The 12341-nt window shown below is 46.0% G+C and overlaps 1 protein-coding gene across 1 annotated transcript in view; it reads right to left on the bottom strand.

The window, feature by feature from the left end:
• The window catches only part of LOC146765978 (TOG array regulator of axonemal microtubules protein 2-like), a 55452-nt gene that overhangs the window by 19792 nt on the left and 23319 nt on the right, over nt 1–12341 (bottom strand). The window contains exons 2-7 of the mRNA XM_085592818.1: nt 7269–11798; nt 5990–6107; nt 4921–5024; nt 3360–3564; nt 2008–2224; nt 875–961 (exon numbers count right to left, since the gene is read on the bottom strand). Of these exons, the coding sequence (XP_085448944.1) occupies nt 875–961; nt 2008–2224; nt 3360–3564; nt 4921–5024; nt 5990–6107; nt 7269–7588 (1051 nt within the window). The 5' untranslated portion in view covers nt 7589–11798. The remainder of the gene's footprint in view (nt 1–874; nt 962–2007; nt 2225–3359; nt 3565–4920; nt 5025–5989; nt 6108–7268; nt 11799–12341) is intronic.

The following is a 12341-nucleotide window of genomic DNA, read 5'->3' as shown; positions in this document are numbered from 1 at the left end:
GAGACACGGCTTCTTACCCACCAGCCTCCATGCAAACAAGGGTCTACCTCTGCTTTTGCTGCTTGGAAGCCTCTCTGGCTAAGATCAGTGAAAGAGCATGCACAACCCCATGATCCAGAAACGGGCAAAGCAGCTGGTGATCCTTGAAACAGAACCACCAATGCCTCAGGACTAATTTCTCCAACCAGAGCCTTGTCCCTGTGGCAGACTTTGTACCTTTACTAAATTATTTCACAATCTATTTCTGCATGAACAATGACTGAAATATCAAATTGCCTTTTATTCCTATTAAGGAGTTGTCTAAACCCACACTGAAGATTTGGAAATGCACCCTAGAGAGGCAATTAAGAGATTTCTAGTAAAAGGGATGATTCCATGTTTGTAACTTTGATGTCAAGTACCAAATGTCTAATCTGACTCTTCCCTTTGCTCAGTGGCACACAGCAAAGGGCAGTATGAGAACACACTTCAAAACTCCAGCCCCCCAGAGATGGCTGCTCCTTGACAGCTGGAGAAGAAATATCAGTGATTAGCTGGTGTCTTTGGCAGAATGATTTTGTAGCTCACAACACAGAGCTGTTTCAAACTTCAGCGTGTCTTAGAGAATTACCCAGACCCCATTGCCGTGGCATTTGGGCATCTCCACATTTTAATGGCATTTCCTCTCCAATGTTAATGGCATTTTTTCTTATAATGTCCACTGAAATAGGGGCATAGAGAGAGAAAAATGCTACACAAGCAGATTGAAATTTAACCAAAACGCAAGTATTTTTCTCACATTGTTTCTGAAATCTGCTCTCTGCTCATTTTCTGAACTGAACTATATCAAACAAAGACAAAAATTTGCTACTAACAGTATATTTGGAGGCCATACCTGCGATACAATCTGCGACATCCAGCAGAGCTTGGCCACTCATTTGGCTCCATTGATTGCTGCACTCTTTCATCAGTGATATTTTATCTACAAATGAAACATATGTTTTTGCTCACTCTTCTGAGGTCATAGGAAAAGACAGTGAGGAGGGAAAGGTCAGGGGCAACCCCATTTTATACAAGAAAGTAAATTTCTGCTGATTTTTAAATCCTTTTCATCTTTCCTTCCAGCCTACTTGGCAGGGTTTAAGATCCCAAAAGAAAAGTTCTCCTTTCACATTTGTAAATTCAAGCTTGTCTTCTGTACCAGGAGCTATGTTAAAACATTTCACATCAGGGATCTCAAGAGTTCGGTCACATGTAAGCAGTGAAAAGGGTTTGTATCCCACAGCAAAAAGGAAGAACCCCATCCTTGGGACTCAGGCAGTTCCTGAGTTCACAAAGCAGCTGAGCAGGAGAAAGTGGAAATGCCCCTTGGAGACCTGCCTCTTCAACACTCCATTTTTCAGTCATTTTCAGAGCTGACATAAATCTGTGTGGCAAAGGAATTTAGAGCAGCCAGTGCCCATGTAGATATTTGCTAGAGCAATCTTGCCCCACACAAAACAATATGTTGAACAAGGCACCATTGACATCTGGATTTAGATTTGTTATAAATAAATTAACTTGGTGAATTGTAAGTTCCCCTTTGAAAAAAGAAAACAAAGAAGAAAGAGGGAAAATAGGCAGCTAATGCCTATAATGTAGAGCCTTCCAGATGGCTGCTCTGCAGAAGCTCTGATGGGCCAGTGTCCCTTCATGCCAACAGCCAAGCTGTTCACTTGGGAAGTCAGATGGGGCCCAAGCAAACTCCAAAACCCCTTTGCCTCTGAATTGTAGCAAAGCTGTAGTCCAGGACTTGCTCTTCAGACAAGCAGCACAGAGCCAAGGGCTCCTGGGACTTTTGGGAATTGCTGATCACATTCAAGCCTGTTTGGGGACTGGTGCATAAGGGGCTGCACCTCCACAGCTTCTGGTGGGTGTCAGCTGGAGCATTCCACAGACAACAGCAGCTATCAAGGCACTCAGTGTTCTCTTTGTGTGGGAGAGGCAGAGATGCAGTTGAGGAGAGTCCATGCTGGGGGTCAGCCTCACCTAAATGAGCAATTGATTCTTCCAGTGCTCTCATAGCCGCAGCGTGAACCCCGGGATCATTTGAGCTCAGGTTCTTTGCTATTCCTTCTACCAAACGGATCATCACAGGGTTCATGGCATCATCCAGGAGCCCTATGATTTCAGCTAGCACATCCAGCGCCTTCTGCCTCACTTTCTTGTGGCTGTCACATATTCTCAGGACAAAATAATCAAAAATCTGTGAAGAGAACAAACAACATGAAAGCTGGATTAAAATGTCCTTGTTTGAAGAGTGGCTGCAGCACTCAGAAGATCCTTTCTCTCAGGTCAGCACTTGCTTGCCCAATTTCACTGTTTTCCTGTGGGCCACTCACTGGAATGGTTGTGCAACCTCATGCTGCTTGAAAGATTTTCTTCTGTTTTTAAGTGGTTTGGTTGGGGACAAAATAGTTCCTATGGTATTTCTCTCCACTATAAATCATTAAATCAATTCAATTTATTAATGAAAAAGGCTTCCTTTGCTTTACAAGTAAGGAAGCAGATATTTACAATGCCCATTTTTCTATATGGTTGCCTCACGTACTGAGGGCAATTATGATTTTGCCAAAACTATGGCTGGAGGAGATATAAGTTTTGTTTGTCTCAGAATCTGTGTCTGGAGAAGTGCAGGGCTCTGATCAACTCTTCCAGGATCTCTAACTAACAGGTGAACTTCTGAAATGTAATGTACTGTACAACTCTCATTAGAGCAGGTTCAGTCCACTTGACAGCCACATTATCAGGCACCTTTTTCTGGAAAAAGGGAAAAAGCAGTTACTGGGAGGAGAAGGCAGAGATCTGTTCTTAGCTGTTTTCCTCCTTTTCAAAGAGAATAAAAAGCCCCCCAAGAAGGGTGAGCACTGTCTTTACCAAGAGGATTAGGGACAAGGATGGAAATGAGTAGCCAGAGTTGTGCCTGTGCAAGACAAGATGGAGTCTACAGATGTATTCTTTAAAAAATCCTGGGTTTAAACAAACCCGGCCTGATACTTCTGTTCCCCATGCAAACCCATTTTTAATCTGGATTGTAATTTCCATGCTTTCAGTGGCTGAATTCCCTTCAATTAACCCAACTGGGAGTAGGAGACAGCAGCAGTTGCACCAGAAGAAAATTCTGTCATCATCTGATGAACAGCATCAATAGGCACCTGCCAGACAAATACAGCTGGACTGAAATAACTTGTCCTGAAGCCTGGACCTGAATTAAATTTGTCTGGGTAAGAGGGACCAGCCTGTCCCAAACAGCCAGGATGTTGTGCCAAGACACACTGAATTACCTTTACAGGCTTGGGAAAGGAGCTAAAGGAAAGGAATAATGAAAATACCCTACATACTTGGACAATGTTATTGGAGATTAGCTGGGGGCTGTTTTTGCACAGCTCTAGGAGGAGTGCCACTCCTTCCAGCCGTGTTTGAAACCCCTTGGCTTCCAGGAGCTGGTAAAGTTTGTGGAGTGGCTCCATCTCTTCTGCAGCTGCAGGTAACGTGGCCTGGACTTTTGCATGGTGTAAGAGGTGTCCATCAGAAGTAGACTCCACCCTGGAAAACAAAACCAAATTAGAACCTCTTGGTGATAATAGCTTCAGTTAAATGTGAGCAAATATCTTGAGCTTTCCTAATGATGTGATTTCAAGCTAGAAAAACATGAGGCTCTGAAGAACAACGTGGACCTTGTGACAATCATTACAGGAGACAAACTGCTAGTAACATTCTCGCCAGTTCTCACTCAGGAAAACCAAGGATGAGATGCATCTGATCTATCTTCAGATGGCTTCCAAGGTGCACTGCTCACATTGCTTTGTGGGGAAAGAGAGATGCTACTTCCAAGTTTAAATGCCTCCTCATATGGGATGTGTGTGTCTTATAATAAGGAAACTCATCACTCCGGAGAAGTGCCTCTACAACCAGCCATGACAATTTGGAAAAGTAACTCAGATGCATCTGAGCAGATGAACAGGGCCATATGTGAAGGATCCAGAAAATCAGTAACAGAGATAAAACCAGAAGCCAGACATCCCAGAACTATGCTCACATTTCATTTGCTTCCCTAGAGACTAGATCCACAGCTTAACAACCCCACTGGGAACAATTCTCCTCGATCAACCTGTCTCATCCATGAGCACGGGAAGATGCTACTGAGGCACGTGGTCACTTTCCTGACACCACTGAGTGTGACAGGGCTAAATAAATACCCTCTGTTATCAGAGGAGAACAGGTACAAGTAGCTCTGCCATTGGAATGAAGAGACAGCGAGGACCAAATTCCTGTCTTAAATGCTGATTGCAGCACAGGGGGAAATAAACCAAACATGCTGTCCATCAAGTAAACTATATGAAGGACGGGAATATCAAGACAAAAAGTCCACATTGAGACACCTGTTGACCAAAGCTGCTCAGGAATTGCCTTGCTACTTACTACTCAAACTTGGTACTGCTTGAGGGTAAGAAAACCATGACTCAGCCAGGCCAAACCACATGGTGAGAACTGCATCTTTGTGGAATGGCATCTTGCTTCTAGACTGGGACTTCTCATCAAAACATCCATCTAAAAAAGACTCTACTCAGATGAAAAAAGCCTTGGTTGAATTTACTTGTCTCAAGTCAGGCAGCAGAAACTTGGCCCTGTCATAGCCTCCACAACACCGCCCTTGCCACTGCACTGGATTGTCTGAGCTGCAACCAATGGGTGTCTTTTTGTCTCTCCATTTTTGTGAAAACCCTTCCAGAGAAGTTGTGTTCAGTGTAATGCAGAGGTAGATATTTTTTATCCTAGAGCATTTGTAGGGAAAGGAAACAATCTCTGGCACTGGTCATCTCTGTCAGAAAGATTTTCCTGAGGGAGAGGCATGTAAAACTTGTCATATGCTTGGTCACATCTCACAAAAGTGCTCAGTACCGTTTGCTAGAAGACATCGTGGCCTGGGGCTTCTTGGGGCCATCATTCCTCTTCTCCACTGGCTCCTTGACAGCTGGGCATTCACTCTTCTGGTTTTCCATCTCCTACAAAGACATGGAGAAACCCCATCCATCTTTAGAATATAAAATAGGAAATTCCCTGTTTAAAACACCAGTTAGAACCGGGATCACTGCTATCAAGGCTTAGGGAAACATTTCCTAACTTAGAGAAGGAAACAGACCAGAGATTCAGTGATGCCAACTCTTTGCTTTCTATAGCCCAAGGCAGGTTATGGGTGCTACCATACTGAGCAGCAGTCTGAAACCCCAAATTCATTAATCTTGAGCACAAATGGGAATTATGAAAACTGGTAGGCAATGAGTGTTCTTAAAGGAAGCAGCAGAAAAAATTGGACTCTTTGTGGGTCAGCCCATTGTGTTGGAAGTTGATTTGGTTCAACACTCACTCTCCCTGTGCCTGCACAAAGGCACACTCCTTTCTATATTTTTTCAATAAAAAAGTAAAATCCCCCTCCAAACAAACAAAGAATTTTTTGCTGGATGCTGCTGGATTCACCAAACTTCTTCCAGCTCCACAGGGCTTGAGAGCAGGGCAGTATTCCCAAAAGACAGACAGAAATTGTAGTAACTAGTCTTGACTTGGACATCTTTTGTATATTTGGAAGTTTTCTTGGTACTACTACTTTGAGTGTCTTAAAGATACTGTTATCTTCAGACTGTTATCTCCTATTCTCATTTAATTGCTTTACTGGGGGCAGAGCAGGGACAGCGTGGTGGGGGCCTTACTCTTAAATGTAAATCCATTTTCTCCTCTTTCCCTTTCTTCATTGTGACCAATATTCAAAATATTCAAAATCTCACTTTTTCCCTAATAATATCAGTCCCTTTGCGGCTTGCAAATGAACAGGCTGAGGTTTACCAGCTCATTCCCAGGAGCAAAATGATTCAGCAGAAGAGGAATGAGATAAAGACAGATTGGGTATGTTTGATCTCGTATGAGTGGTGGCAGTACTTGCACAAAGGAGACATTTCTCCTGCTAAGCACTTACCTTCTTCTTAATTCTTGCCAGAATGTCTTCCAGGTCACAGGTGGAAAGAGATCGTTCCAAAAGCATTTTCAATTTTTGGTGACTCAGCAATATCTTTACCATCTCCTGTCCAAAATGCCTAAGGAGGGATGGAAGGAAGGATGGGAGAAAGGAAGGGAGGAAGGGAGGAAGGAAGGAAGGAAGAAAATGAAAATGAAAAAATGAACAAAGGAAGGGTATCTTAAACTCATCAGGTGCAATCCTTGCATGAGAAGGCATTACCTACTCAGCAAAGAGGGAAATTTCCCTCCACTTGACACTGCACAGTGTTGTCAGCTGAACACAAGAGACAAGAGGAGAATGTGGGGCCACAGAAAAATATCATTTCACTCTGAAACTGTGGGTGTTCCCAGAGAACATGCAAAATACATCTGCTTTGTTGTCAGAGCCTATTAGCAGTGTCCTGCTGCCATTGCACAATAATTTGCCTTTCTTTAACTGGCAGGGAAGCCAGGACAAAACACCTCATGCGTCCTATTGATTATTCTATACTATATGTATGCACAGAGGCAGCTAGTTGCTCTCATGTTCTTGGCAGCTATTAATGGGAATTTCATCATCAAAGTAAGGGGCTTTTGGCAGTTTGGGTTGATCTGGCCACTAGGAAATCACAGTCTTCTTCAAGAAGAAATTTGGAGGTCACTGAGCCACAGATAACAGCATTGCAGAAATCTGTGGAAGGGGTTTAGAAAGACTGAACACATTGGCTAACAAACCTTGAAATATTTCTAGGAAAGTCTTAATGAGAAACAGATGTTTGGGATCCTTCAGTGAATAACATTAGCCAACACTTTGGCTTTGTGTTGTGCACCTAAGACCAAACAAAACTGTTTGACAGACTAATTGGAGCTCTTTTGATCTCAGTAAAGAATCCTTCAAGTTACAGGAAGTTGATAATGCACCTTTTTGCTGGCCAACCTCAGGTTACCAACTACAGTCATTTCCCAGGCAACCCAAAGCAGGGGTCACAGCACCAAGGCTGTCTGAGCTCAATAAGTGTTTGCACAATGCTCCCAGGCATGAGGAGTGACTCTTGGGGCCCCCTGCACATGGCCAGGAGCTGGACTGGGTGACCCTGACAGGTCCATTCGAACTCAGCATATTCTCTGAGTCTATGCCCCTTAGCCACACAGCGAGGTCACTTTTTATTTCCTTCAGTTTCCACTCATTTGTGGTTTTACCTTTCTAGCCAGACACAAAATGGTTTTCCTGTTTGAGGAGGTGAAATGAAGATCATTACCTTGTGTCCTGGTGACAGTCCTGTGCAAGCTTCCCTGCCGCATGTGCCAACATCTCAACCCTGGGGGTGTCTGCGAGCTTTGTGACTCCCATTCTCTCCATCAAAGACAGGAGGAGCTCGGCCGCGCACTTCCGCACCTGGACGTAGCGGCTCCTGGGAAGAAGAGAGAAACACTGGGCACAAGGAGAAGGAGCAACAGCAGCACAGGCCTTGGCCAGAGCCTGTTCCCTGTCCTTGCTGGGGGAAGGAGGCCCGGGCTCTCCCTGCAACTTCAGACACCTGTAGAAGGTTCTGCCCTCAGATAAACACAAAGTTAGCATTGTACAGAAGGACTGACTGTGAGGAAGAGGGAGGAATTCAGTCTCCCTGCACTATCTGATACTCCATTTCTTTCACAGTATTTTCTCAGAGAAAGATTAAAAGAATAGATCACATATGAATTATTAAGAAATTAAGGACAATTCATGCTGACCCATCAGAGGGCACCCACTACACAGAGCTGCAGCAGGATTGATGCTCTTTCCACCCATTTCTCCCCAAATCTGCAGACCTTTGGAGAAAAACAAATGCAGGGAAAACATGCTGTGGGCTGTGAAGTTGCAGAATATCCAGCAATGCAGCCTGTTTCTTCTGTAAGGCTTGGCAACGGATATATCTGAATGTTTTACCCTATTCCAAAGCTGAGGAAAGAGTGGCAGGCATTTTAGCCAGATTGTCCTGTTCTAGAGAGTGCCTCTTGGGAGCTATCAGCCCAGCACCAACAGTTAAGGCAGCATTTTCTTCAGCTCTCCCATGGTAGTTGGCCTGTGAAGGTGCCTGTAAAGTGATTCACCATCTCAAGGCTAAGCTGAAACATCAGTTTGAATTGAAAGTAGAGCTCTAAGGCCAGGACAGTCATACAAGACTCCTTTTGGCAGGAGCTCTACCTGCTGTGTAGGCTGTGCCTCACCAACGCATTCTCCCCCATGTGCTCTAGGCAGCAGCAAACACCCTCCTTATTTCTCAAATTAATGGCATCAAGAGGAGACATGGTTTTCCCAGGGTCTCTGTGGTTAGTGCTGTTAAATACCAAACACCATTCACAGCTGCAAAAGCACAAAAGCACAAGGCTCTATCCTTGGCCTTTCATTTCCCCAGTGGTTACCATGTCTAAGAAAATCTGACAGACTGGGAGAACTCCAGGAGGCAGCAGGAAGCTGCGTGGGACGAGCTCTAGTTTGGATATCAGGAGAAAAGTTTTCCACCCAGAGGGTGGTTGGGCACTGGAACAGGCTCCCCAGGGCAGTGGTTACAGCACTAAGCCTGACAGAGTTGAAGAAGCATTTGGACAACAATCTCAGGCACTTGGTCTGACCCTTGGGCTGTTCTGTGCAAAGCCAAAAGCTGGACCTGATGATCCTGAAGGGCCCCTTCCAACTCCCCATATTCTACAGTTCTGTGATTCTGAGAAGTTCTATGATTCTGCTGCAGGAGGGCAGAAATAGGTGACAAGAGGAAAGAAATGAGGTAGATCAGAGAATCAAGTCCCTGAGTTCACAGAAGATGCAGGATACAGGACCCATTCCCACTCCCACCATTCCCACTCTCTCTCTCATCCCTTCCCCCACTCACACAGGAGAAGGTGAAGAATATCATTAAAAGAAGAACCTACTTGACTCCCCTGTCAATGAGAGTAGTCATTGCTCGTGCAGGAGTCACATTTTCCACCATGAGCCCCAGGGTGTGACAGGCTGCCTTCTGTATGAACTCTGGGGAGTTCCACACCATCTGGAGAAGGACTGGTGCAACCTCTTCTACCTCAGAGTCCATGTCCTTCTTCAAGTTTGCAAAGAACTCTCCCAGAGTGACAATTGCAGAGTAGGACACCTTTGAACGGAGGTTGGTCACCTGGGGAAGTCATGAGGGAAAACATAAGAATCACCTTGAAAAGAAATCAGTTGCCTTCAACAGAAGTCCCAGGAAATGACAAAACATCCTACTGTGTCCAGAGGAACATAAAAGCACAAGAAGAGCAGAAGAGCACAAGCACGGAAAGCACTTACCCAATTTCTGGCCACAGACGTGCTTATTGCAGGCTTTAAAAAAAAAAAAAATCACTAAAGTGTTCTATTTTACACTTCTAAAATGCCCACTACTTTGATTTCAGGTCCTTTTGCTAGTAAATTAAAACAAGGACTGCTTTCAAATCATAAAGGCACAAGTCATAAAGATAAAAGAGTCAGGTGCTCCTATTCCAGAAGGCAACACTAGCAGCTGAAGCACTCAGCCAGGAAACAGAAAACTCAGCCTCAGGTCTACAGAATAATTTGCAGTGTTGAATTACAGCTTGGGCAGAGATTAGGATTCTGGTAAATAATGTCATCAGTGTCTCAGTTTCTGCATTTGCACATTGCATTATAATGGCACCTCACTCGAAGAACAAGTGTCAGATACCTGACCTACCAGTAAATACAGCTACATGTACACACAGAGCCTACAGAGAGCTGACAGACATTAGAAATAGAAGGTCTAAAACCAGAAATGAAGACATGCCCTGAGCACACATGGAGATGAACAAGCACATACCTACTCTACACACCATGTAAGGAGTATGGGGAACAATTCAGAGCAATGTTCTCACCTCACTGGTAAGTGCCAAGCAAATATCCCGAAGTCGAGAGAGCAGGACATCTGAATGGGATTCAGCCAGCTGTTTGATCTTGAAGAGTCCCTTCTCCTTCTGCTCCCTGAAAGGCAAGTACCAAAAAGATTGATTGATATTTCTCTCCATCCAAGAACTAGGCAGCACCCTCTGAAATGACCAGGCTGGCAGCTCATCCAAACCACAGGAGGTGCTTTTCAAGGAGCACTTAATGAAATCGTGGAACACGTTGCCACAGGATGCTGTGGCTGTCAAAAGCATAAAAAAATCCAAGAGGCAAACAGAGGGGTATCAGAGTCTTCATTTGTGGCTGTTTAAGAAGACAGTATTTCTGAAATCTCTGGCACATGATGCCCCTCTGTCACTGCTTCCTAGAAGCTGTGAGACTGAGCCATGCTGCTGTTTCTTGTCACCTCCCTGTACCAGTCCCTGAGACACAGTCCCATGGGGCTGTTACTGGGGCATTTTCCTTCCTTGTCAGCCCCAGCAGGCAGTTCAGCAGGGAGAGTCTGCGCTGCCACTCTGGAGCCGAGTTTCCACTCTTCAGTCTAAGCTTGTGTGTCACCCACTTCACCTCACACATTCCCCTAAAAAGCAGCAGGATATCCTAGAAGATTCCACCCCTGGGCAAGAACTGTTGAAACCCTGGCTTTTCCCAAACCCCCCTGCCTAAAACAACCCCCCCAACAGCAACATGTTATTTAAAAGTTGCAAAAAACTCCATCTCCCAACACTTGCTTTCTGTAGGCTCTCAGCCAGAGGAAGGTCTGTGAGGCATCAGAGCTGCAGCACAGGGCTGGTGACTGATCCCATGGGCACCCCTGAGTGTCATCCTGACCCCCACATCTGCAGGAGCTCTCTGCACCTCACAGGGCACCAAAGAGAAATGGGGAAGAGAAAGGGCAGAGCAAATGTGGCTGCACAAGGAGATGCATCGGGACAGATTTTTCATGCTTATGCCAGTGTGAATGGAGGCCTTACCCCTGTGTGAATGAAGCATCCACCAGAGAGTGATCAAAAAGACACCAAAAACAAAACCAATACCACCTAACATTGTAGGGTTATCATCTCTGGGCCTCCTTCTGCCTGTGTATAATTTTGGGACACATTGTGAGTATTGACAAAACATCTCAGGCCCATATGAAGCAGTGAGAAGGAAAAAGCTGAATTCCAAAAGTGCAGGATTCCTAGAGGATTTTCTTTCTTTTTCCTTCTCTTCTGCCATGAGCCCCTAGGAGTAATGACAGACTGAGGGACTTGAAAGCACAACTCAGTCGGTTTCTCAGAAAGAAGAACTCCCTGGAGCTGTTTCTGGGACTGCCATGCAGGAGGTCACAGGGAGACCCTGTCACCTGCCATTGCTGGCAGCAGTGGGAGCAGAGAGGAATCTTAATCCCACTGGGTCAGTGGCCCAAGGCACCCAAACCTGCACGAAAAACTGCTGCCATCCTGCTCTGCCTTCAGTCAGCAAATCATCTCATCCCACAGCTTTCTCTCTCCCCTCAAGATTTCCTTTGCAGCCCCACAGAGCAGCAGGCAAACTGAGGAAACAGCATGGAGCTGCTGCAGCTGGAGCACTGCTGCAGAGCAAGGCTGAGGAAAGGCTGCTCTCAAATCTTTATCCTCTCAGTGCTCTGCAGTAGTTTCACCAGTGCCCTTCGGCCCTCTGGGCTCTCGGGGCTCAGAGGCAGCAGCAAGACTCGCTTCTAACCAACCTTAGTGCTAAAATGGACACAGTGAACGGGGCCTTTCTTACCACTCATCGCTGCCGAGCGAGGAGAGCCCCTCCAGCAAGGACTTCTGTGGGTCGGCAGGGGCTGCGTTCTTCTGTACAGTCCCACGGCATGGCTCTTCTCGGTGTTTGGCACCAGCGGCCGTCTCCGAGGTCACTGTAAGGACAGGGTCGGCCATGGGCGCTGCAGCCCCGGGCAGGGCACCCCGCCATGGAGCGGCCTGCAGCCCATCTCCCAGCCAGGGCTCCATGGGCACACACGGGCACTGGGGCAGAGGCTTCCCTGCTGCCTGGCGCCTTGGGCTCCTTGCTTTCCCCCAGCCTCCCCGGCTGGGCACAGCTCCGGGCTGAACCTGACCATGGCCCCGCAGCGCCAGCTCCCCAGTGCCACAGGGGCCACAGCCAGAGGCAGGTTCCTGCGGCCACATCTATAGTCCCAGAATCTAGATGAACTGCTCTAGACTCTGTAGGGTTTTTGTGCTCCCTTGCATGTTGTCACAAAGTATGGAGGAACCATATCATCAAAAATATTCAGACAGGAGCTAATCTGGGTGTCACTGATGTACCGCAGCCACTGACACCAGTGACAATGCTGAATTATGTAGACATACACATCTAGATTCACTATGGATGGAGAGCCACGTCAGGTTAGCTCTGGTCAATCCTGAACATGGAAGCAGCATCACTAGAAAAGAGCTTT

Source organism: Lonchura striata, chromosome 15 (genome assembly GCF_050655825.1).
Source record: "Lonchura striata isolate lonStrDom1 chromosome 15, ASM5065582v1, whole genome shotgun sequence".
Lineage (NCBI taxonomy): Eukaryota > Metazoa > Chordata > Aves > Passeriformes > Estrildidae > Lonchura > Lonchura striata.
This window is presented reverse-complemented; position numbering and strand designations above follow the sequence as displayed.